At 41.9% G+C, this 23,435-nt stretch overlaps 1 protein-coding gene and 1 long non-coding RNA gene across 3 annotated transcripts in view; both read left to right on the top strand.

Moving 5' to 3' along the window:
• The first annotated feature begins 1,330 nt into the window (after window positions 1–1,330).
• Window positions 1,331–23,435, top strand: part of LAMC1 (laminin subunit gamma 1) — a 129,459-nt gene continuing 107,354 nt past the window's right edge. The window contains 2 exon segments of the mRNA XM_030302286.1: window positions 1,331–1,382; window positions 1,385–1,759. Coding sequence (XP_030158146.1) covers window positions 1,346–1,382; window positions 1,385–1,759 — 412 coding nt within the window. The 5' untranslated portion in view covers window positions 1,331–1,345.
• Window positions 3,424–23,435, top strand: part of LOC115504987 — a 28,201-nt gene continuing 8,189 nt past the window's right edge. For both annotated transcript variants that reach the window (XR_003965872.1, XR_003965873.1), the window contains exons 1-3: window positions 3,424–3,436; window positions 7,342–7,344; window positions 16,362–17,050. This is a non-coding gene — a long non-coding RNA (uncharacterized LOC115504987). The remainder of the gene's footprint in view (window positions 3,437–7,341; window positions 7,345–16,361; window positions 17,051–23,435) is intronic.

The raw sequence follows: 23,435 nt of genomic DNA, 5'->3' as shown, positions 1-23,435 counted from the left end.
TAAGTGCCCAGGTTCTGGGCTGGGACTAAACTCATGATCTTCTGGCTCAGGTTCTGCGAACTGAGTCATTCTGGCACGGAGAATATTCCGTGACTCAGCAGGCCCGAAAAGGAGGATGTCATCCAGATAATTTCGAGTCTTTTAAAGGCAAGATGGGGAACATAAACAACACAGTGGAAGAATTTCACAGTGGGTCTGCGTACCCAGGGAAAAATGTCATTCCATTCCCAGCCCTTTCACTTCCTTCTCTGCCCCAGTTAAACGGCGGGTTACACTTTAATTTAGAGGGAAATAGCTTCAAAAATTCATTTTGAGGCTGCGACCAGGCCCTTTATTCTCCGAGGACCGTGTCAATTCCCTGGACACCCCCGGGGCCTCTCTTTGGAAGGGTTAGAGCGGCCCCGCGCAGCAGGGGCATTCCCGGGGCGGCCGCGGGGGCCAGGAGCCCGCGGGCAGTTCCCACCGTCAGGTCCCTCGGGCCCGGCCCCAGGTGCGGCGGCTGACGCAAGGACGGACACCTGGTGGGGCAGAGCTCCGCGCTGTCGCGGCCCGGGTTGGCGCGGGGCCACAAGCCGATTCCGAGTGACCTCACCGACCCACGCGCCCCTTTAAGACTCCCTCCGTTGCCCCTTCCCCAACCGAGTCTTCGGGACCAAGCGGGCCCAGGGACCCCGGCGCCCAACTCCCACAGGGCGCTGGCTCTCCTTGGCCTCCCCTTCCTCCCTTCCTGCACCGCCCCGCCGCCCCCCCCTCCCCCTGCCCCCCTCCCGCACTCCCTAGCTCCCCATCCCACCCCTCTCGTCCCCTCAAGTCCCCTCCCCTCTCATCCGTCGCCGCCGTGCCCTATCGCTATATTCCTCCTCCCTCCGTCCTCCTCCTGCCTCCTCCTCTATTCTCCCACCCTTTCTTCCTGACTCCTTTCCCCTCTCTTCTTTCTTTTTTCTCAGCTACGGGGGCCGCGGAGCTGTTGGGAGGAGGCCGGGCTGGCTTTCTCCTCCGCCAGACCCCACCCCACCCTGCCGACCCCACCCCCTGCTCCTTCCTCCTCGGGGCGCGCGCTCGGGCCCGCGCTCGAAGTCGGGGGTCGGCGCCGATGCGGGCAGTGTCCCGGGTGGTGAGGGAGGCGCGGAGGCGGCGCGCGGGGCAGTGGTCGGCGAGCCGCGCGGTCCTCGCCAGCGCGCCCACTGGCCCGTCTCTCCGGTACGAGCCGCCGCCACCGCCCGGCGCGCGAGTCCGGCCCCTGGCCCCGAGGCTCAGCCCGGAGCGGCCTCCTGGGGACGCCGCTGGGCGAGAGGAACGCGCCCGCGCCCTTGCGTTCGCCGTGGCCCAGCGCGCGGGCGGCGGGATGAGGGGCAGCGAGCGGGCCGCGCCGGCGCTGCGGCCCCGGGGCGGCTCTGGCCGGTGTTGGCGGTGCTGGCGGCCGCCGCGGCCGGCTGTGCCCGGGCAGCCATGGACGAGTGCACGGACGAGGGCGGGCGGTCGCAGCGCTGCATGCCCGAGTTCGTCAACGCCGCCTTCAACGTGACCGTGGTGGCCACCAACACGTGCGGGGCTCCGCCCGAGGAGTACTGTGTGCAGACCGGGGTGACCGGGGTCACCAAGTCCTGTCACCTGTGCGACGCCGGGCAGCCCCACCTGCAGCACGGGGCAGCCTTCCTGACCGACTACAACAACCAGGCCGACACCACCTGGTGGCAAAGCCAGACCATGCTGGCCGGGGTGCAGTACCCCAACTCCATCAACCTCACGCTGCACCTGGGTAAGCGGTGACAGCCCTGTTCCTATTACTGCTCGCCAGCAGCGCAGCCGCCCGGTCACCTCCACCCCGTGGCCCAGCCTGCGGGGCTCAGACAGCTGCGGGCTGGCTCTGTGCGTCCCAGCATGGGCCACACGTATTCCCTCCTCCAACTTCTAAACTGGATCTAGCACTTAACATTCCGCGAGGGCCAAGATGCTTCGCTCTAGCATCTCTGTTTGCTTTTCTACTCTTTCGAACTTAACCGGATTCTTGCTCGCTTAATGATTCGCTGTTTGGGCTGTTTTGTCCCTCTTTTTTTTGAAGCGTTAATCAGAAACCCCTATTCTCGCTTTTCTCCCTCCTAGCGGGGCCATCACAGCACATTCTTGGGTCAGAGATAGGAAGGTCACCTTAAGCACTTTTATCTTGTTTAAATGCCCTCTCCCTGGGTTTGAGCGTGATTGCTGTTTGCTCTATTGAATAAGCTGGAGAGGAAAGGGTCTCTAGTGCCGGGAATTTGAGGGAAGCAAATGTCTTTACTACCGGTATGGCCTACGCGTAATTAAATATAAATTCACTTTTAAGGTTATTGTTCTTCAGAGTTGTTCAGCTTTAATTAAGGACCACAAAGCTGTTTCACTGCTAATCCTGGTACAGAGAAAACAAAGAAAGTGTGCACTCACTGTAATTTCTGGCCACAGTTTGGTCCCTGGGTAAAAAGGCTCTCCTTACTGGATTTCCTTTTACTTTGATTCAAAACAAGTGTAGAAACCTTTTGGAAATCAGGAAAAGGATGTATAGAAAACTGTATTGCTCAGTAGTGGATAAAGATGGACATGTTTATCCTAAGGTATCAAAATCATTTTTGATCCTAATAAGTTTTTCTTCACTGAAATAGAGAAATAAGCAGAATAATTCATTATTGTGTTTAAAAGTAGAATATGTGTGAGAAACTGGCACCTGATTTGCAGAGCTTCAATCCCTATTGCAGTGAAAGAATTGATTTTACTAGCCTCTGGTAGGAGAACATAGGGCCCAAATAGTTCTTTTGGTCATGGTTTTGCATTTTTCTCTCCACTGCTCTCTGGCACATTAAACTTTACATAAGTGGCAAGATTCCAGAGGAAGAATATAACTTACAAAAAGTGCTTTGAAAAGTAGTCAAACTACTGTGTGTGGAGTAAGCTTTAGAAAAGGAGTGTTTAGCACTATTTTATTTCTAGACAAGTTACTAGGAAGATGAACTTTGGGAAAATGAGTTCATAAAGTGAAACTCTGAGGCACCTGTTTTCAGAGATGGAAGAAGCAAACTGTGCTTCAGTGTTTTAAAGGTATTGGAAATGCATAGAACCAGCAGCGTCTTGGAACAGGTGCCTTCCAGGACACAGCAAGAGTCCTAGGATCTTCTAAAACTTTGTGGGGATGCTGACTCTTTAGACAGCTATATTCTCTTATGTACTGTATATTTTTAAGCAAATGTAATTTGACCAAAATTATTTTTATTATTTTTAAGTTTATTTATTTATTTTGAGGGGGGAGGAGGGGCACAGAGAGGGAGAGAATGAATCCCAAGTAGGCTCCATGCCATCAGCACGGAGCCTGATGCTAGGCTCATACCCCAGAACCATGAGATCATGACCTGAGCCAAAAGCAAGAGTCGGACACTTAACTGACTGACTGAGCCCCCCAGGTGCCCCTGTATCCAATTATTTTTGTTGAAATTTTAACTTATTAAAATTTCTGTGTTGTATTTTGAATGCCTACAAAGTCTTATTTAACTATTTTTAAATAGTAAAATTTCAAAGCAAAAGCATTTGCTTGATGTTTCAAAGTGCCTGAGATTCAATTGAAAATTTCTGAATAAGAATCTGTTATGTAGGTTAAAGTTGGGCTGTCAGTCTTGGCCTTCTGAGTTTTCTGCTGTGGGTACTATGTAGCACAAGGTTATTTCAGGTGATTGCAGAGGTGGCTAAATTACCCAAAGATTACTTCTTTGTTACAAAGGTAACTGGTGGGTAAGACAGCAACAGTAGCTTGTTACTTTTGGGGAGCAGATATATTAATTTTGAGTCATGGTGATTTAAAGGTCAAAAGAAATCTTAGTGGTCACCTAGTTAGGACTCTTACATGACTTTGTACTCTAAAAATGTTTTATGCTTGGACTTGTTTTTGCCGAAAAAGTCTTCAGCTTTTGGTAATAATTCGTGGTAAGTGAAGTTCATAAAACCAAGGGTTCAAATAAAGTTATTTAAAATAGTTTCCATATGAATAGTGGGATTAACTGTAAAAACATTTACTTGAAACTTTTTAGGTAGACAATTTCTAAAAATTTGAGTAGAACTTATTGTACTTTTTCTTGGATCAGAAATGATGTCCTGGAGGAAATTGTGTGTGATGGAAAAGGTGGAAAAGAAGGGAGACTTGTGTAGTGGGGTTGATGTCTCAATCTCTCTCTCTCTCTTTCTCTTTCTCCTCCCTGCCCCCTAGCCCGTCCCCTTTTCCCTGCTCCTTTTTTAATGACAAGGATATATGTACACATGCAGGTTATGGTCTATAATTTATGGAAAGGGCTTTATGTATCATTGTGTGTTTTCATGGTCAGCATATTCAGTCCCTAACTTTAGTTACTCCATGGGCTCTAGCTAGCTGTTTCCCATGAATTCAAGTACCATGACTGTTTGTGCATCTATTAAATCTCCCATCCAGTTCAAATTTCACATACCCTTAAGCAAGTGATGCATATTGTGCTTTGACGTTACAGAGCCTGTGAAACTCGAAGTGAGCAGGGTGAAAGACGCAGGGCTAGCCAGCACTTTGCTCTCTTCCTTTTTGATGTTGAACTTAAACACAGTAGACTTTAAAATAAGCAGAGTGAGATTGCACTTAAGTCGTTATGAGAAACATACATGTTTTGGCATTAATCATAAGTCATTTTTTTTTCTTGTAAAAATAAAACATGACATGGTGAATTGAAACAGTTAAGGATAATGACTAGTGAGTCTCTTCCTCTTCAACTGCTACGTTGTAGGAGACCACCAGTCAGTTTCTCGTGTAGCCTTCCAGAAACTTTTCATGCATACACATGTATCTATAAAATTATATGTTATTCTTTTAACTGCTACCATGTGTGTGTGTGGGGGGGGGGCGGTAAGGCATATTCTAACTGATAGCAAGGACCAATTAGATCATTGTACCATTATCAACACTAGTACAAAAGCCAGGAAAATCAGTGTTGATTCTGAAAGCAGCCATGTCTTAAGCACCATATACAGTAATCCAGGGTGCAAAGTATCCTCAGATATAATCACATAAAGTTGCTGTGGGAACAAGAATTGCATTTTCTGCCTGTTGTGGAGAGAAAGCTCAGCCAGGCACCCTTTTCTAAAAAGAATTCTTATTTTGCATTCAACTTCTGGATCTTCTTTCCTAACTTTCTATATGGATTATTTGACTGCTACTCAAAAGTTTGGCTTTTGTGTTTTATAAGTTATAGTAAGTTTTATTAGTATCAGTGGGATAGTCGATAGTAAGATTGTAGCTGAGGATTTGCCTTATATTAAACAGCCTTTTTAATTAACTTGATAGTCCTTGCGGATGGAAACTTGGCAGACTGGGTCTTAATTTTGGAGGAAGGTAGCTTTCCCCCTTTCTGAAAACAATTAGATTAAGGAAGAGAGTGCCTATAAACCAACTCAATCAAAGTTTATGGAACTCCTAAAATTTACACCAAGACCAGATTTGTTTCCAACCTCCTCTAAGCTTTAGGACCAAACAGTGATTAAATGATACTTTTTAGCTAATATTTAGCTAAATATTAGCTATGTGTCTATGTGTGTCTATGTCAGAATAATTGATATATAAGGATATTACATTTTATTCTGTTTCATTCTTTCAGTGTACATTTAAAATTAAACAGCTGTTTTTGTTTTTGTTTTTTTTTCCCCCCAGGACAGTCTTTGCCAGGTAGGTTCTAACTGTGTCAGGGAATAGTTCACTCTGGTGACTTCACTGTGGTATTTGCGTACCCTGAGGGGACACTATTTTAGTTTGTCTCACAAAGGCCTGATTTACATTTTGCAGGTTTCAACTTGAGAAGTTAGGGAGCTCTTCTTTAATGGCCAGTGGTTGTTGAACACGGTTTTATAAAGTTGTTGTTGGCTCTTTTCCTTTTCTACAATTCACTGCTTTTTCTGTGTATAATCTTCTCCAGGTTTCTAAAGCATTCAGAGAAACAATTTACACTTTAGGAGAGAAGTTGGAACTATAAGCACCCCCCCCCCCCGCCATTATTTTGTGTTTGGTCACATTTGTGGGAGGGTTGGTTTGACTATTTCAATTCTAAATCCTTTTAGGAAGTTGGATATGCCTTCTGCTATGTGCTCCCCCCCCCCCCCGTGCATATGTTCTCATGTTACTGCCAAATAGTCTGCAAACATTTTTTAAATACCTACTAAATACATAGCATAGTACCTGATAGAAAAGGTGTATAAGATTGAAGGTCCCATTTTTCAGAAGTTTACACTCTCTATTAGATGGAATTTTTGCATTCTGTTGTAATGACAATAGTAAGTCAAGAGTGCTTTTATAATAGTTTACAGTTTATGAAACCTCCAGTTTATTTTATCATTGATTAGATTTCCACAACTCAGTGAGGGCAAAGATGAGGATTCTGAGGTTATGATTTGCCAAAAGTCATGGTGGAGGGGTAGGTTTTTGACTCTTTAGTCTAATGCACTAGGCCCTGTAGCTCTTAGCTTCTCTAACAGATCTCTCCAAAGAAGGACTACTTTATTCCAGGCCAGCTTTAAAATACAAGTTCATGTACACAGTGATTCAGAAATACCAGACTCCTTTGGTTTTCCTCCTTTTCACTCTATTCTTTTTCACTTATATTTTTGGATTCTCCACCCCCCCCCCCGCCTTTTTTTCCCCCATGCAACTCACTGTCCTTGAATGAATTCCTCTTAATCTCAAGGCTTTCTTTACTGTTTGCAAATACCAATTCTAAACTTGTATCTCTAGCCCAGCTCTTTCTCCAGTCCTGAAGACTTATTGGACATGGTCAGTTTGGGATGTCCGGAGACCATGTCCAAAACTACATTCATTCCTCATTGTGTTACCCAACTCAAAGTTGGATCTCAATGAACACACTACTGTTTAACGCTGAGGCTCTTGACCCAGTCTTTTGCCAAGTCTCCCATCAAAGATAACCAGGCTTGATAGGCTTTCATCAGTAAAATTACTTTGTTTGAAGAGCAGATAGGATCCACTGCTGGAGGCAGGTCAGTTCTGGGCAACTATAACCCCACCCCTTTCTTTCCCACCCATCCTTACTACAATCTGTCCAAGATTGTGCTCTTACCTCCTATATCCAGCCACTGTGTCTCTTGACTCCTCACCTTTATCTCTACCTTATTGTAGCTTTCCATTGAATTTCACCTGGATTACTCCAGTAGCTTTCTAACTAATTGGTGGTCTGTCTGCCCATTTTGCCTCTTCTATTCAGACAGCCACACTTTGGACTGAGTGATGTTCTGAAATGCAAATCTGATGATGTCATTTCCCAGCTAAAATTCTTCAGTGGTTCCTCAAACTTTTAGGAGAAAGTCCGGACTCCTTGGCATAGCGTACAAGATACTTTAGGATCTGGGCTGTTTTTTTTTAACCTCTAGGCTTATGTTTTGTCATTTACATGCTTTGGTTTGGAACTCCTCTGCTAGGTATCACCACCTACAGGAATTCTTCCCTAGTTTCTCTGTCTTTTACCCTTTCCCTCCTTCTCTCAGGCATGGATTAGGTGTGGTGCTCACACCACCCTGTGGTATCTACTGTAGCACTTATCATGTGGTATTATATGTTTCTTGATTTGCCTGTTACCACTTCTTGACCATGAAGTCTTTGAAGGCAGGGTCAGGGACTTAGTCTTTTAATTCATTTCAATGTAACTAACATTAGTTAATTGCTTGTCATTCCTCAGTACCATACAAATTCCTGGATGTACAGTGATTCATAGGACATTGCCCTGACCTCATGGAACTTGTAGCTCGGATGTGGAGACCTGTATCTCTAGACTGGGATATTGGCAAATTATAGCATTCTGGCCAAATCCAGCCCAGGGTTGCCTCCTGTCTTTGTAGGTACCAGGCAAATGTTTTTACATTTTTTCATTCAAAAATCAAAAGAAGAATGAAATTTTGTGACATGTAAAAATCATGAAATTCAAATTTTGGTATCTATAAAGTTCTGTTGGAACACAGTAAATTCATTTCTTTTTAAATGTTTTATTTATTTTTGAGAGAGTGCAAGTTGGGGAGGGGTAGAGAGAGGGGGGACAGAGGATCCAAAACAGGCTCTGCGCTGAGAACGGTGAGCCTGATGTGAGGCTCAAACATCAAGATCATGACCTGAGCTGAAGTCAGACACTCAACTGATTGAGCCATCCAGGTCCCCCAGTGAATTCATTTATTAACCCTATTGTCTATGCCTGCTTTTATGCTGTAAAGGCAGAGTTGAGTAATTGCAGCAGATACTGTATGTCTAGTCCCTCAAAATCTAAAATATTTCCTATGTGGGCCTCTACAGCACACGTTTTGTGACTTCTGCCCTAGATCTATGCATTCTGTGTTTAATAATAAGTTCTAAGCAAAAAGGTGCATGCACAGAGAGCATTCACTTACCATTTTGATGGAGGCTGGAATTTTTGTATCTCCAGTGCTTAGCAACATGTCTGGTGTAGTGTTCTGTAAATGTATGTAAGTTAGTGAATAATGAATGTCTGAATTATAAGAAGTCCAAAACACTGTACATTAATTTAAATTCTTCTCAGCAATATGTTGGAGTTTGTGTGTATTTTTATTAGGGTCATCTATTTTCTTGAGGTATGCCACTATAATAGCTAATATTAAATGTGGTATAGGTTCTTTTATTTCTATAGCTTTACAAGATGCACAAAGTTAGGTGTGGAACTAACAAGGAGTTGAAAGATCTAGGATTGTCTTGTTTTCAGTAAAAATTAGACTTTTATATGATTTGAAAATCTAGATAAATAGGTGTATACTTTATGAATATGCTATCTTTTCAGATTTGAATCTTACATGTGAATATGTATTTCTGAAATTTTAACATTAATATTGTGTTTTCTTTAGAAATGGGCCTACACATTTTACTTTAAAACATGTACTCACATGTCTATTGTTAAGATACCTTAAAGAGTTGGGGCGCCTGGGTGGCTCAGTCGGTTAAGCGTCTGACTTCGGCTCGGGTCATGATCTCGTCCATGAGTTTGAGCCCCGCATTGGGCTCTGTGCTGACAGCTCGGAGCCTGGAGCCTGTTTCAGATTCTGTGTCTCCCTCTCTCTGCCCCTCCCCCGTTCATGCTCTGTCTCTCTCTGTCTCAAAAATAAACGTTAAAAAAAGATATCTTAAAGGGCAGTTGTGGGGAAAAGTTACAATGAAATATCTTGTTTACTTGTTGTGTATGGCATCATTTTTAGTTTCTCTAATTCATTGGGGTACAGTTGGAGGACAGACATCCTGAAATGCCTGCAGGAAAGTGAAGAACCACGTTATAGTCGTTGGGCAGATGAACATGGTCACTTGTCTGGAGTTAACAGGCGCAGACCCAGCAGATGCTTCTCTACTGGCTCCTGGTCTCCAGCTGTACTTAATTGACGGCTCTGCCGCTGTTCTGTTTGAGTTTCAGAGAAAAGTGTCAGAGCTTAGAGCAGAGCTGTCTGTTTGTTTTTACTGTTCAAAATTCCCGAGAAGATTTTTAGGTTAAGGACTTTCTTCCCCTTGCTGCTCTCATGATTCTCTCCTTGCCTGAGTATTTTGTGAATTTGACTCTGATACGTCTTGTTGATGGTCGGTTTTTGTTGAATCTAATGGGGGTCCTCTGTGCCCTGGATTTTGATGTCTGTGTCTTTCCCAGGTTAGGAAAGTTTTCCGCTATGATTTGCCCACATAACCCTTCCACCCCTATTTCTCTCCCTTCCTTTTCTGGGACCTCTATGATTCTGATGTTGTTCCTTTTTAATGAGTCACTGATTTCTCTAATTCTTTTTTTAAATTTTTTTTTAACGTTTATATTTTTGAGACAGAGAGAGACAGAGCATGAACGGGGGAGGGGCAGAGAGAGAGGGAGACACAGAATCGGAAACAGGCTCCAGGCTCTGAGCTGTCAGCACAGAGCCCGACGCAGGGCTCGAACTCACGGACGCGAGATCATGACCTGAGCGGAAGTCGGACGCTTAACCGACCGAGCCACCCAGGCACCCCTGATTTCTCTAATTGTTAAATCGTGCTCTTTTGCCTTAGTCTCCCTCTTTTTTTTTTTTTTTTGCTTCATTATTCTCCATAAGTTTGTCCTCTGTATCGCTGATTCTGTTTTGCCTCATCCATCCTTGCCGCCGCAGCATCCATCCGTGACTGCAGCTCAGTTACAGCATTTTTTATTTCGTCCTGACTAGTTTTTACTTCTTTTATCTCCTCAGAAAGGGATTCTAATCTATTTTCGACTCCAGCTAGTATTCTTATTATCGTGATTCTAAATTCTGGTTCAGACATCTTGCTTGTATCTGTGTTGGTTAAATCCCTGGCTGTCATTTCTTCCTGCTCTTTCTTTTGCGGTGAATTCCTGTTGAAATCTGTGTTTGTGAAGATTGTTGTGTTAATCCTCAGATCAGTTTTCTAGGTGTGCAGGATGGTTTGGTGTTGGTCTGGCTGTATTTCCTGGACACAAGACACACAAAACTTCCATGCTGTTCCGCCATCTTGGCTTCCTCCCCCCACCCCTCCCCAGAAGATTTTTAAAGCTAAGGGATTAATCTGTCCCTTCTCTTAAATTGTCGGTTTCGAAGGGTAAAGTTCCAAGATGACTGTGTGCTGGTTCTATCACCGTGCCTAAGCTGCTTGTTCTTAGATTTGTAAGAGGGCCTTGCTAGGGTCTGCAAGCATCTCCTTTCTTGTAAAATGATGAAGTTAGATGTTTGTACGTTAGGTGTTACGCAATAAAATTGATAGCTTACTAAAAGGGGTTACTAGAAAACTCATTTATAGAAATGTCTCTGGGGTTTTAGAGTATTGTGCCAGACTTTGGAGACACTAATTAAGTACATCTGCTTTTCTTTCCATGGGCTCTTCCAGGGGGCCATCCTAAAATAACCAGGCCCAGTCAGCCTGGTGCCCTATGAAGCTACATATTCATGAATTAAAATAAAGCAGACTTATCTCTTTCTCAGACAATGGGGCTCTCAGATCTCTTGTGGGAGGAGAACCTTGTGGCAAGGCTGGGAGATGAATTAGGGGATTTACATGATTTCTTCTAAAATTTTAGGAGTTCTATTCCCTGGGCTCTCTTCTTTTACTCTGTTCCCAACTGTGTGGCTGCTTCCTGTTACACTGAAGGAAGCATTGAAGTTTTGTTAATACCGCCTTCTTTGGATTTTTGTTATTTTATCTTTTTGTTTTGAAAGTTCTTGGAAATATCCAGAATCAGTCTCCTTCACATTAAAAAAAAAAAAAATTCTTGAAATAGAGTATACAAATGGTCTCATATAGAGTTCGAGATTCCATAAATTTTGTTTCGGGATAATAAACCACAGAGTGTGTGGAGGCTTCTGTTAACCAAAGTGATTGTGCACGACAGTGACCACAGGGGAGCCTGTCCGTGTTTTCAGGGATGTGGTTAATGACCAGTCCTTTTCCTCCTTTATAGTTCTGACTTTATGTTCTGTATCTTGCATTGGGTGGAGGTTACATAGGTGTAGAATACATATGTGCAAATCCAGAGCCGTGCATTTGGTATTTGTGCACTTTATTGTGTGAAATTATCCCTCAGACTAAAAAAAAAGTTAAACTTTCCAGTCAGTTGTACAAAATAAAATACAGATGGTTTTGTTTGTTTCTGATATGATTTTGGCTTCAAATAGTAGAGCACAGAATCTGAGGCTTAATCATCTAAGATCTGTTTCTCTTACTGTCTTTCTGTTCTCTACCAGCAGTTGTTGGCCTTGGTAGGTGTTAACAGATACTTGTTGGGTGCGTGGACAGATGGTTTTAATTGAGGTGGCTGCAGAATGCTTTCCGGAAAGCATTCAGGTGAGCTTCATGGAAGGTCTCAGGAAGCGGAGTGTGGGGAAGGGTGCAGGAAGAGCAGCCGTCCTTGCTCCTCTCACATACCTTTAAGCAGGTAGTGGTTTTGGGTGATGCTTTTGTGGCTTGAAGTGTAAAATCAGAAGTTTGTGGCTTTTGCTTGCAGGCTTAGAGACTCCTCTAAGAATGTCTGCATGGCTTGTGCTTCGGTTACAATGTCTGGTTTTTATATAACTTACTATTTAATTTCTGTGGGGGAAATCTAAATGTTCCATAAATTACTTACAACGAAATGTAAAGACCCCATTTTCTTTCCTTTGACATGTTCTGAGTAGTGGCTTCCTCTCATTGAGCCTTTTGTTTTATTTTATTTAAGTTTATTATTTGAGAGAGAGGGGCAGAGAGATAGGGAGAGAGAGAATCCCAAGCAGACTCTGCACTGTCAGTGCAGAGCCTGATGTGGGGCTCAAACTCACGAGCCGCGAAATTATGACCTGAGCCCAAGTCGGACACTTAACTGACTGAGTCACCCAGCCGCCCCCTCTCACTGAGTCTTTTAGAATAAGTCCGAAGCTTGAATTGTGTGGCTTTTTAGAGATTTATGAAGTTTGTGAAGTATTTCCAACTAAGTGAAAAGAGCTAGCTACTCAAATTGGGATGACTATTAGATTGTAATTCTAATTAGAGGACAGAGGTCCACAGTAAATAAGGTGACCCCGGTGAGAAAATTCTTCATTTATGGCTGTTGTATATGGGATGTGTGGGTAACAATAGATGTTGACACATGTTATCTTCAGGTAATTTGTAATGTGTTTGAGGAGAGGAGGCAAAGACATTCACGCCCAGGAAATCAATGGGGAAATATAAGCATAGTAAAAATAATTCAGTTGAAACTTTTTCACATGAAGGAATACTTGCAGAGCACTTTGAAGAGTGTAGATTGAAGTTAGCCGGAAGAGCTTCTTGGGTCTGGAGAAAAGTAGTGGATGGGAATTGGAGGGCTTTCCAGGAAGGGTGAGTTGTTTAAATAAAGATCTAAAAGTAAGCAGATAATGGTGAAGGAATTATGTGCTTTTCATGGAGTAGTGGAGACATGTATGATGGGTTTTGAGGAGACAGGGATCCTGAAAACTGGGTGACAAAAGAAAGCAAGTTGCCTTTCATTGAGTGCTCCCTCATACCTTTTTGAATACTCAAAATAATTGAGAACTGTTGTTACCCTCTATGGAATAATCACATAAGATGACTAGTGACTTCTCTGAGTTTGGGATCTAGACTTGTGGTGGATAGGTTATGCTCTTACTGTTCTACCATGTTAGACCCGATGAGGGATAGAGAACTAAAGACAGACCTTTAACTGGGAGTGAAATGAGAGTATACCAAACCAAAGGTTTCCCTGAGAGGCCTCTGCTTGAGGAGCTGTTCGTTTGGGTGGCTACTTTTATTTGTATTTATTTATCCTAAACATTTGTTTATTTTGAGAAGGAGAGAGCATGAGTGGGGAAGGGGCATAGAGAGGGGGGACAGAAGATCCAAAGCAGGCTCTGCACTGATAGCAGTGAACCTGACATGGGGCTCAAACTCACGAACTGTGAGATCATGACCTGAGCCGAAGTTGACGCTCAACCGACAGCCACCCAGGTGCCCCTGGATGGCTGCTTTTAAAAAGGGCTCTGCACTTGTTTGTAAAGAACAGGGCGTTATTGGCAATGGAAGAATTTTAGGTTTGGGGTACTTACACTAGCTTTATAATTTAGCTGTTAATGCTTCTAGGAATTTCTAAGGAATTTATTGAATTTCGGAATGAGATCCTGGGTTTTGTCAGTGTGTACTGATAGGAAAAGTGTACCACATACTCCATTTCTTGAAGGGTGGTCAGGGGAGTGCCACCTTATCTCCTTTCCGCCTTATCCACGACTCTTCTGGTTGTTGAGAACTGCCGAGTTTAGTTCGGTTGCTTACTTTATCTGACATCCTTCAAGATAAGACTGCTAGGTCCATCTCCAGGTTTGATTTCATTTCCATTCTGCTGCAAGCACATTGTAACTCTTACATGGTAGCTTTTTTGTTGTTCAAGTTTGATAACTAAATAGGTATAACTAATCTTTTACTGGTTGATTGATACGTGACTAGTATGATCCTAGGAGATTTCTCTGCCAGTGTTTTCATCATTCAGGTTTAGAAAGTGATGCCCTTCACCTTGATTTTTTGTATGTGGTAATTTGTAAATCTGTAACTGTCTATTGAATCCATTTATCTTATCTGTGTATCTATCCTTTATTCAATTTATATCTCCTTAGTTTCTCCAGAGCATGCTGAGCTAAGGTTCAATCAGGGGATTCTTAGAAACGCTAATTAATTAATTAAATAAAACTGAAGAAGAGGTCATAGTTCCCACTTAGATTTTGTACTTTGTGCCTCTCTCCCACTACATACTATCTCCACTTCTTGAACTCAAGATTCTAGGATTGGTTTTTCTTTACAGATGTGAGTTGGCTGATTGCATTTTAGTATTACTGAATCATAGTCTTACCTTTTCTGCTTTTTTACTGACTTGCTCAGTACACACTGTATTTCTGTGATACATGTGGTTACATCATCATATCCTAGTGATTAATGATTTTTAAAGGTGCATGCCCCTTTCTTATGGGAGGTTGGATGGGAGGGCACCCATTGCTACATTTGAGGGCTGAGTGTTGGGCTTAAAATGCACCCGCGCCCCTTTTTGCCGGTTGGCAAAATATAGAAGCATAAGTATTTTCTCAAAGCTTTTCCATCCCTTTTCTTCAAAGAGAATGAAAGGATCCTATTCCCAAGAGAAGAACTTCACAGTTTTTGAAGAGGGGGTAGTGATATCTTGATGAAAATGAATTGAACCACTTTTATTGGGCTTTCTATTCATTAGCGGAATTAGGAAGTGATATTTCCGTGTTCTGGCAGCACAAAATACTGATTAGAGGGAAGAGTGGTCTGTGCAGATGTTCTCAAGATCTGAGATCGTCTTATTATCAAAAACTGTTAAGGAATAAAGAGTAATTTGGCAATGTACGATGACTGGATCTAGATCTGGATTTTTATGTTAGGGTGTAATTGCCTTGGTTTAGCAGTTTATCTGTCCACCTGTACGTCAATGCCGTGGCCCCTCCCCCAGTGGCTCCTGCTTGTGATGGACCTTATTCTCATAGGACTGCTGACCTCTGTTGTTTTGGTGTCACTGAGTTTTTAGATTGTTGTTTTTTTAATGCCAAATCTGGACCTGGTAAAGATGAGTATCCTGAAAGGGCGTTGGTGGGGGGAGTGAGCTGGAGGAAGTAGGGGGGGTGGGGAGTTGGAAACCAAAAGAGCAATTGTGTAGTTTAATTGCTTTGGTCATATGATTGCCTTTCATGGGAAAAGGGACATGTTCTGCACGGTTGAGTGTCTAGGATTAACTTCTAGAGTGTCTCTGTACATAGTTTCGAATTTTTAGTGAATATTTTAGATAAAGTCTGTTGAAGACCAAATTCGTAGATCTCTACTGCAGATTTTGAAGTTTCTGGGAACATCTGTAATACAGCTGTAATAAAATGTGTTTACTTTATCAGGATTGCTTTAGAGGCTCAAGCTGGTTTGTGTTACTTGCTCTTTCAGCATTTTTGCCACATGCCAAGAAATAAGTTAGCATCAACTCCTGGAGGAATTTGGGGGTCATTCAGTTTTATGACCATTCTAATAAAGTTTTGGTTTTAAACTTATGTCCACTTAAAGCTCTCTTATATCCTGGCACGAGATCTGGATGGTGCGTTCATAGAACCAAAAGAGGGCCGAGTCTGGAAATTGACATACTTTCCAGATGTTAGAGAATGTAGTCATGTTTTCTGTGTTGCTTTTTTTTTTTTAATGTTTGTTTATATTTGAGAGAGCATGAGAGCAGGGTAGGGACAGAGACAGAAGGAGACCGAGATCTGAAATGGGCTTTGCGCTGACAGCAGAGAGCCCGATGTGGGACTTGAACTCACAAATATGAGATCATGACCTGAGCCAAAATCGGATGCTCAACATGACTGAGCCACATAGGCTCCCCCTCTGTGCTGCTTTTTGTGTTTTCCTATGTTACCTGTATCTGTGCTTTCCTGTGTTTTTATAGGAAGGCCCCTTGGGAAGGGGGGAATCTGCTCGTTGGTTTGAGAATAAAATAGGTATTAATTTTTTTTCATGAAATATTTTGAGTTGGTATTGCCATTTCTGTGAGAGAAAGGAGAGGCAACTTTGTTCCCATGAGGGAGATTGTTGGGAAGGGGGTGGTGGGGTGAGACTCTGGAAGTAGTAACTGAAAGCAGACTTATTCACATCTCTAGTGATTTTAAATTAGGAAAACGGGTCACTAATGTTCTGAATCAGCAGCCTTTTAACCATGCCTGACTAATAGACCTTGGTTTTTGAAATTCACAGCAGTGCCTAGATCCCTGCTGTCTTTTGTGCCATCCTGCTAACACACAGCTGTTTTTGTTCATACATCATTTTGTGTTCAACTGCCTGGTTACTTCCTCAGGTCCCTTTTATGGTGAATAATGAACACATGGGAGTTTGAACACCCAAGTGTGTGGTTATTCCAAACAGGAAGTCTCAAGGAAGCACAGTAACCTTGTCAGAGGAACAAAAGATGGAACTGAAAAGGCGATTGGATGATTCCAGGCTTAAAACATCTGCCAGGAAACATCTGACAGTTTCTAAGATACACAACTGCACCCTCCAAATGGATGGTTTATTTGGAACTTGTTCCATTTGTTTTAAATGCTTGGAGTATTAAGCCCTACTCTAGAAATGGAGGTGAAAAAAGAAGTAACATGGCGTTGCATTAAAGACAGGAAGTGGCTCTGCCTGTGGGGATGACCGAGGGTCCTTGAGAAGAAGGCGCAACAACTCATCTTTACCGGAAGGAGCAATGGGCCTGCACCCAGAAACGGTAGATGGGACCTACGGGGGCTGCCAGAGCTAATGGGGTTGGGTTAAAAAAAATGATTTTGTGCCAAGCCTTTGATTACTGAGCACAGGAGGAGCAGGTAGATAAAGAAGAATGTGGGTTCTGCATGAAGAGCGTGTATTCTAGTGGAGAGCAAGAATGTGTATATCAACAATACACTCTGAGAAAAAAAAAAAGTGCAATACAAGAAAAGGAAAAAAAAAAAAAAAAAGAAATCCCGTGGGACTGCAAACGGGATCTGATTATAGCTGATCAGGGTAAGTGACTTCCCAGAGCAGTTTATCCAGTGACCTTTCTGATTCCTCCCAACCTTGAAATTCCTTGATTATGTGATAGAGGACTTAGAATGAGTCAAGTAAATCCTGGTTTTAGATTAAAAAGTGAAAATTAAATCTGAAGTTAAGAAGGGGGAACTCCTGGGTGACAGCAGTTCACCTTAGGCAAGTTGGGTGATGTGGTAGCTGAAGAATTGTTTTGGGCTTAATTAGAGGAAGCAATAGTAGTATTCAAGGGATACAGGTTCTGTTCCTCTGTGTGACCGAAACTCTGCCCTTGGTTCCAGCCACAGTCATTGTATCCACACAGCATGGGCGCTACATCTTTTCTTGATGCCATCCTTTTTTTTTTTTTGGCTACCTTCTAAATTGTCCTTAGAACTTATGGCACTTACAACTTCAGGAAGAATTGTACTGGTTCTAATTCCTCCTGCCCCTCCTCAGCACATGCATTATGTTGTTAGATCCATTCATTTCTAGAAATCCATGAACATTGTGCATGCCCGTGATGTAGAGGTACCATACTGTTTTCTGTTTCCCCTATTTGAGTTCATTGAGGACAAGACTCATCTATTGATTTCTTTTTATATAATTTTTACAGTTTATTTGAGAGAGGGAGAGAGAGAGAGAAGGAGCATGCACAAGTGGGGGAAGGGCAGGAGAGAGGGAGAAAGAGAGAGAATCCTACTATTAGTGCAGAGCCTGACACAGGGCTCAAACTCACGAACCATGAGATCATGACCGGAGCTGAAAATAAGAGTTGGATGCTTAACCTACTGAGCCACCCAGGCGCCCCTCATTTATTGATTTCTTATTCATTCACCTAACAAATATTTATCGAGTGCCTGTTGTGTAAAAGGCACCACAAAGTGCTGGAGACAGGGCAGAGAAGGTGACGTAGATCCTACTTTCTGGGTGAAAAGTCAGAGGACCTGACTTGAGGAGGGTTTCACTGGCTTTCTTTTTCCATTGACTTTTACATACCGTAGTCTATAATATAGTAGTTTTCTTATAGTAGTAGATGGCTCAAAAGTTTGCCGATGCATGAATTCCTATTTCTATGAGGGTATGGCCACAAGATGCAGATGAAGGTGAGAAAGGGCAGTTTTTTTCAGATTATCCCAAGATGGAGTTTGCCTTTCAGATAGGGGTTCTTGAAAAATGGACAGGTAGAATGGGATGGCTAGTAGATAGTGTAGCTTCCTCATCAGCATTGTTAGGTAAAGACTAAGGCCTAGTAGCAAAGAGCCCCAACAATAAAGTAGGTTTAAAAAGATTGAAGTTGGGGCGCCTGGGTGGCGCAGTGGTTAAGCGTCCGACGTCAGCCAGGTCACGATCTCCGCGGTCCGTGAGTTTCGAGCCCCGCGTCAGGCTCTGGGCTGATGGCTCGGAGCCTGGAGCCTGTTTCCGATTCTGTGTCTCCCTCTCTCTCTGCCCCTCCCCTGTTCATGCTCTGTCTCTCTCTGTCCCAAAAATAAAAAAAAATAAAAAGATTGAAGTTTTGTTTCTCTCTCACGTGATAGTCCTGAGGTAAGTGGGCCGCAGGATGGCTGTGATCCCACAGACGTCCTGGGACCCAGGGTCCTTTCATCTTCATGACCTGCCATCTCTTAGGGTGTTGTCCTTGTGTGTGTGGTGTGGTTGAAGTTGGGTGATGGGCATCTCTGTGTTCCAGATGGGAGGATTCTGCGGAAGAGCAAATGCCTAATTCTTAAGACCGAGACCCGGAAGTGGCATACATCGTTGTATCATCTGTCATTGGAGGGCATTTAGTTACCTGGCCACCTCATACACACAGTGGAGGCTGGAAAATGTAGTCCAGTTGGGCAAGCCTCGTACCCCACCATAGGTCTGTGATGGTGACCGAGAGGGAGAACTGATTTTGCATATGGTTTTGATATCTGCCACACTTGTACTCGGGCATTGTTCTTGCCAGCTCCAGTACTGCAGCCTCCTTTCTCTCTCAATTTTGGTCTCCCTGAAGCACCTTGTTCAGAGGGTCTAGAAAAACTGGCAGATGCGCCCTTTGTGGACCCTCATATTCTAGGTCTTCAGGAGAAGACCTGAGAATAAAGGAGGTGCACACTCATTCTGCTCTTCTCAGTATGCAGCTTTCATACCCCACATTTGCAGAATTCATTTTCTGCTGAGTCATCACCAGTTTTCATTCTCATGGTCCCCTCTTGGCACTGAGATCTTACCGTGTTGGTGTTGAGTTTACCTAAACTGATGGGCTCTGTATCAGATCCATCTTGGAGGTGCATGCCCCATGCAGGATCATTAAGTCTTGATTTACTTGGCAGTGCTGAGCATGTATGTTTACACTCAGCTGTGAAGGATGAATCAAAGCTGTTTTAAAATCCAGATGTGTTTTAGGTATGAGAATTCCAGAAGTGCTAAAACTGTGCCTATTGTTTGTACCTCTCGTTGGTCAATTGAACATTGTTTTTTTTTGTGTGGAATCCTTTTAAGTGTATTTATCTTTTTCTTCAGTATGTCTTCATTGAGGGCAGGAACTGTGTTTTAACCATTAATTAGGTCAGCAACTTAGAGCTAGGTGCTGGACTTAGGGGAATCATAGCAAATTAGTCAAATGGGTGTTTCTACATGGAATGTACTCACATTTTAGGCTGATTAAAGACCATAATGGCCTCACACTAGTTCAGTTTGTGTTTTGTTGTCAGATGGTACAAAAATGCTCTTATGTTAGGCTTTTTTTTTTTTAAGTTTTTAATTTATTATTTATTTTTGAGAAAGAGTGAGTGTGAGCAGGGGAGGGGGGAGGGGCAGAGAGAGAGAGAGAGAGAGAGAGAGAGAGAGAGAGAATCTCAAGCAGGCTCTGTGCTGTCAGCGCAGAGCCCAATGTGGAGCTCAAACTCAGGAAACTGTGGCATCATGACCTCAGCCAAAATCAAGACACTTACCCGACTGAGCCACCCAGGTGGCCCTGCTGTTAGGATTTTTGAATGTAGAGTCACAGAGATGAAGGATTATGGACTTGCATCACATTTGATTATATAAAGTATAGTACTTTTTATAGATAATGATAAGATTACTAAAGACTAAAAATTTGGCACATAGTTGACATTTGATAAATTTGTTATTTAAGTAAGTGAATAAGGTCCATTTAATAGAACTTTTTTTTCCTTAGGATGAATTTTAACAGGTTTATTCTAAGTTAATTTGAGTGGAGGGGTTATTAAATTATGGTAAGAATATTTAGAAGTACAATTATGGTATTACATAAATATTTTTAAAAAGTAGTAGTGGGTGGTTGAATTCTAACAAAAAAATTACCTATTTTAAGAGAAAAGTATTTCTTTTCTCTATGGGTGTTAGTTCATTTTTATTTTTGATTGTTTTGTGTAAAAATGCAGTTTCATCTCCATTGTTTATGCACAGATCTGTTAGGTACCTGGCTGCGTAAAGCCATTTCATTTGAGATACTTTTTGAATTGGAAGTTAATTCTGCTATTCATCTTGTTCTATGATGACTGTGTCCTTCCTCTTGCCACACTCTATGCATCTCCCTATCTACTGACCTACTTAGCAGGGCTTTTTTCTTTCTCTTCAGTTTTTTTTTCTTCAGTTGTTTTAAATCAGTAATAAGTTGGTGTCTCTAGGAATCCTTGAAGAATCACTCATGTTGAGGTGACTATATAAGTGGCTATCAATCATTGCTTTTGCCTGTAGAGTTCCCCTCAGTGTGGTTTTTGCTTTCTAAAAGGTTGTGGTGTCCTTGAAGTCTTTTTTTTTTTTTTCTCCCCCTCCTTGGTCAAACTCACTGTCTATTTACTGAGAGTCCTTAGCTGTCACCCTTTGCCTAAAATATGTTGTCTTCTGGGCTTTATCATCCCCGTTTCTTTTGGAAGGAAATTGCCTTCACTATAAATTCATTTCAACATTTTAGAAGGATGATGGTACTTGTTGTACCACTCTTTGATAACTTGAGCATACCACTTTGTTCTGGAATCTTTTTAATGTGTATTTTGTTTCTTTGTATGAGCTCATTGAGGAGAGGAGCTATGTTTTAAACTATTAGGTCAGCAATTTAGAGCTAGGTCCTTGAATTGTGAACTCATAGGCATTTGAATATTCTTTGGGAGACCATGGCTCTGGAAGAGTGTTGGGAAGAGATATGTTTCCTAATCTTTGGAGAAAGACCACAGAGCTGTTTTCTCAAAATTTAAGACATCATCCTTGTATGGACAGTAATAATAGAAGACCTGCCCGTTTGTTCTGATGAACTTTCTTTCAAGAACAGGAACATAGCTGAAACCAACCATAAAATTGTTTCATTTTAAGCAGCCTCCTCTTCCTTTCCAGGGTGCACAATGCCAAGTTAAATACCTTTCTTTTTTTAGAATAGCAGAGTTTCTCAGACGGACACTTTGAGTTTCTGTTTCACTAAATATAAAGTCCTGTAAAGTAGGTGTTTAAATTCCTTCTTCATGGCTTTTGAAAATTATTACAATGCAGTGCTTCTCTTGTAAATACTTAATACTGATTGCCAGTGAACTTAAGGAATATTCTTTTAGGGAGAAAATCCTATTGTCACCTGGCCTACTGGTTCTCAGGTACTCGTTCGTAATAAATGGAATCATCTCTGGAGTTTTTTATGTTTTGTTTTGAAATACATATGGTCAGCTGTGGATTAGTATGAAGTGATGTTTTTGTTTACAGGTAAATACAAGCTAAAACAGGTAATTACATTGTGCAGCAGATACTCTATTTTAGTGCACAGAAATCTGGAATACAAGTGAAAACTTCTCCATGAAGTGGATCAGTAACTGTAGGAACATTTCTATCTAACTTACCCACACCAGGTATCCACTATGCCCAATTTTGTGTTTTATTCTCCTGCTTTAAGAAGAAAATAGTTTTATCATCCCTAAATAATGTATTACTTGTTTTTGAGGTTTTTTTTTTTAATATTTATTTTTGAGAGAGAGAGAGAGAGCACAAGCAGGGGAGGAGCAGAGAAAGAGAGGAAAACAGAATCTGAAGCAGGCTCCAGGCTCTGAGCTGTCAGCACAGAGCCCGACATGGGGCTCGAACTCACAAACTGGGAGATCGTGACCTGAGCCAAAGTTGGACGCTTAACCGACTGAGCCACCCAGGTGCCCTTTGTCTTTGAGTTTTATAAAAATGGTATATGTAGTCATCTGCGATAGCTTTTTTCACTCAGTACATTTCTAAAATGTAGTTGTAATTCATTCATTTTCATTCCTGTGTAGCATTTTCTTAAGTGATTATACTAATTTATTGATTTTCCTGCTGGTGGACCTTTTTGTTGTTACTATGAGGAAAGTTCTAGGAGCATGCTCGTGCTTGTCTCCTGCTGCTTATGTGCAAGAATCTCCTTAACTGAGTTGATGGGTCATAAAGGTATCTTCAGTTTTATGAGATAATGCACATTGGTTTCTACAGTCATTGTGCTGGTTTAGATGCTCACTAGCAGTGTTGGCAGACTGTTGATCAAGATTTGGTGTTGTGAGATTTGTAAATTTTACCTATTTGGTGATGAAAAGTTGTTTCCCATCACGGTTTTATTTATATCTTTTCATGTGTTAATGTCTTTCATGTTCCCTTTCCTGTAAAATGTCTCTTTGTGGTTTTTGACCATTTTTCTTACTGATTTGTAAAATTCTTCATCTATTCTGGATACTAATCCTTTATCAGCTACATATTGTTCATGTTGTCTTTTTATTTTCTCTATGTTATTTTTTAGACAGAATTTCTTAATTTTAGTGTGATTGAATGTATCAGTATTTTCTCTGGTAGTTATATGTCTTATGGAAGAAATCTTTCCTAGATTTTATTTTAGGGTCTTCTAAAGTTTTAAAATTTGCCTTTTATGGTTTAAGTTCTTAATTCACCTGAAATTCATTTGTGTGTTGTCTTTCTTTCTAGGGCTAGTCCCTTTTAAAACTAATCTTTCTTTTTAAGAAATAATTCTAGCTGTCTTTGGGCCTTTGTTCTTTCATGCGAATTTTAGAATCGGGTTGTCAGTTTCCTCACTGACACTATTTGGATCTTGATTGCAATTGCATTGACTTTATTCTTTTGGTTGAATTGACATTTTGATAATATTGAGTCTTTCTGTCCATGAGTATAGTATAATTTAGGCCCTCTTTTTGAATTCCAGTAATGTTTTATAATTCTCTCTATACGAGCTGTGCCTTTTTTTTTGTTAGATTTAGTTCTGGATATATTTTATTATTATTATTTTTTTTGCTATTAAAATTTTTTTCTAAATTACATTTTCTAACTCTTGCTGATATACAAAAATGTAATTGGTGTTTTTATGTTAATCTTTTTTTTTTTTTTTAAGTTTATTTTGAGAGAGGGAGAGAGAATGCATGGG

This window comes from Lynx canadensis, chromosome F1 (assembly GCF_007474595.2).
Source record: "Lynx canadensis isolate LIC74 chromosome F1, mLynCan4.pri.v2, whole genome shotgun sequence".
Lineage (NCBI taxonomy): Eukaryota > Metazoa > Chordata > Mammalia > Carnivora > Felidae > Lynx > Lynx canadensis.
This window is presented reverse-complemented; position numbering and strand designations above follow the sequence as displayed.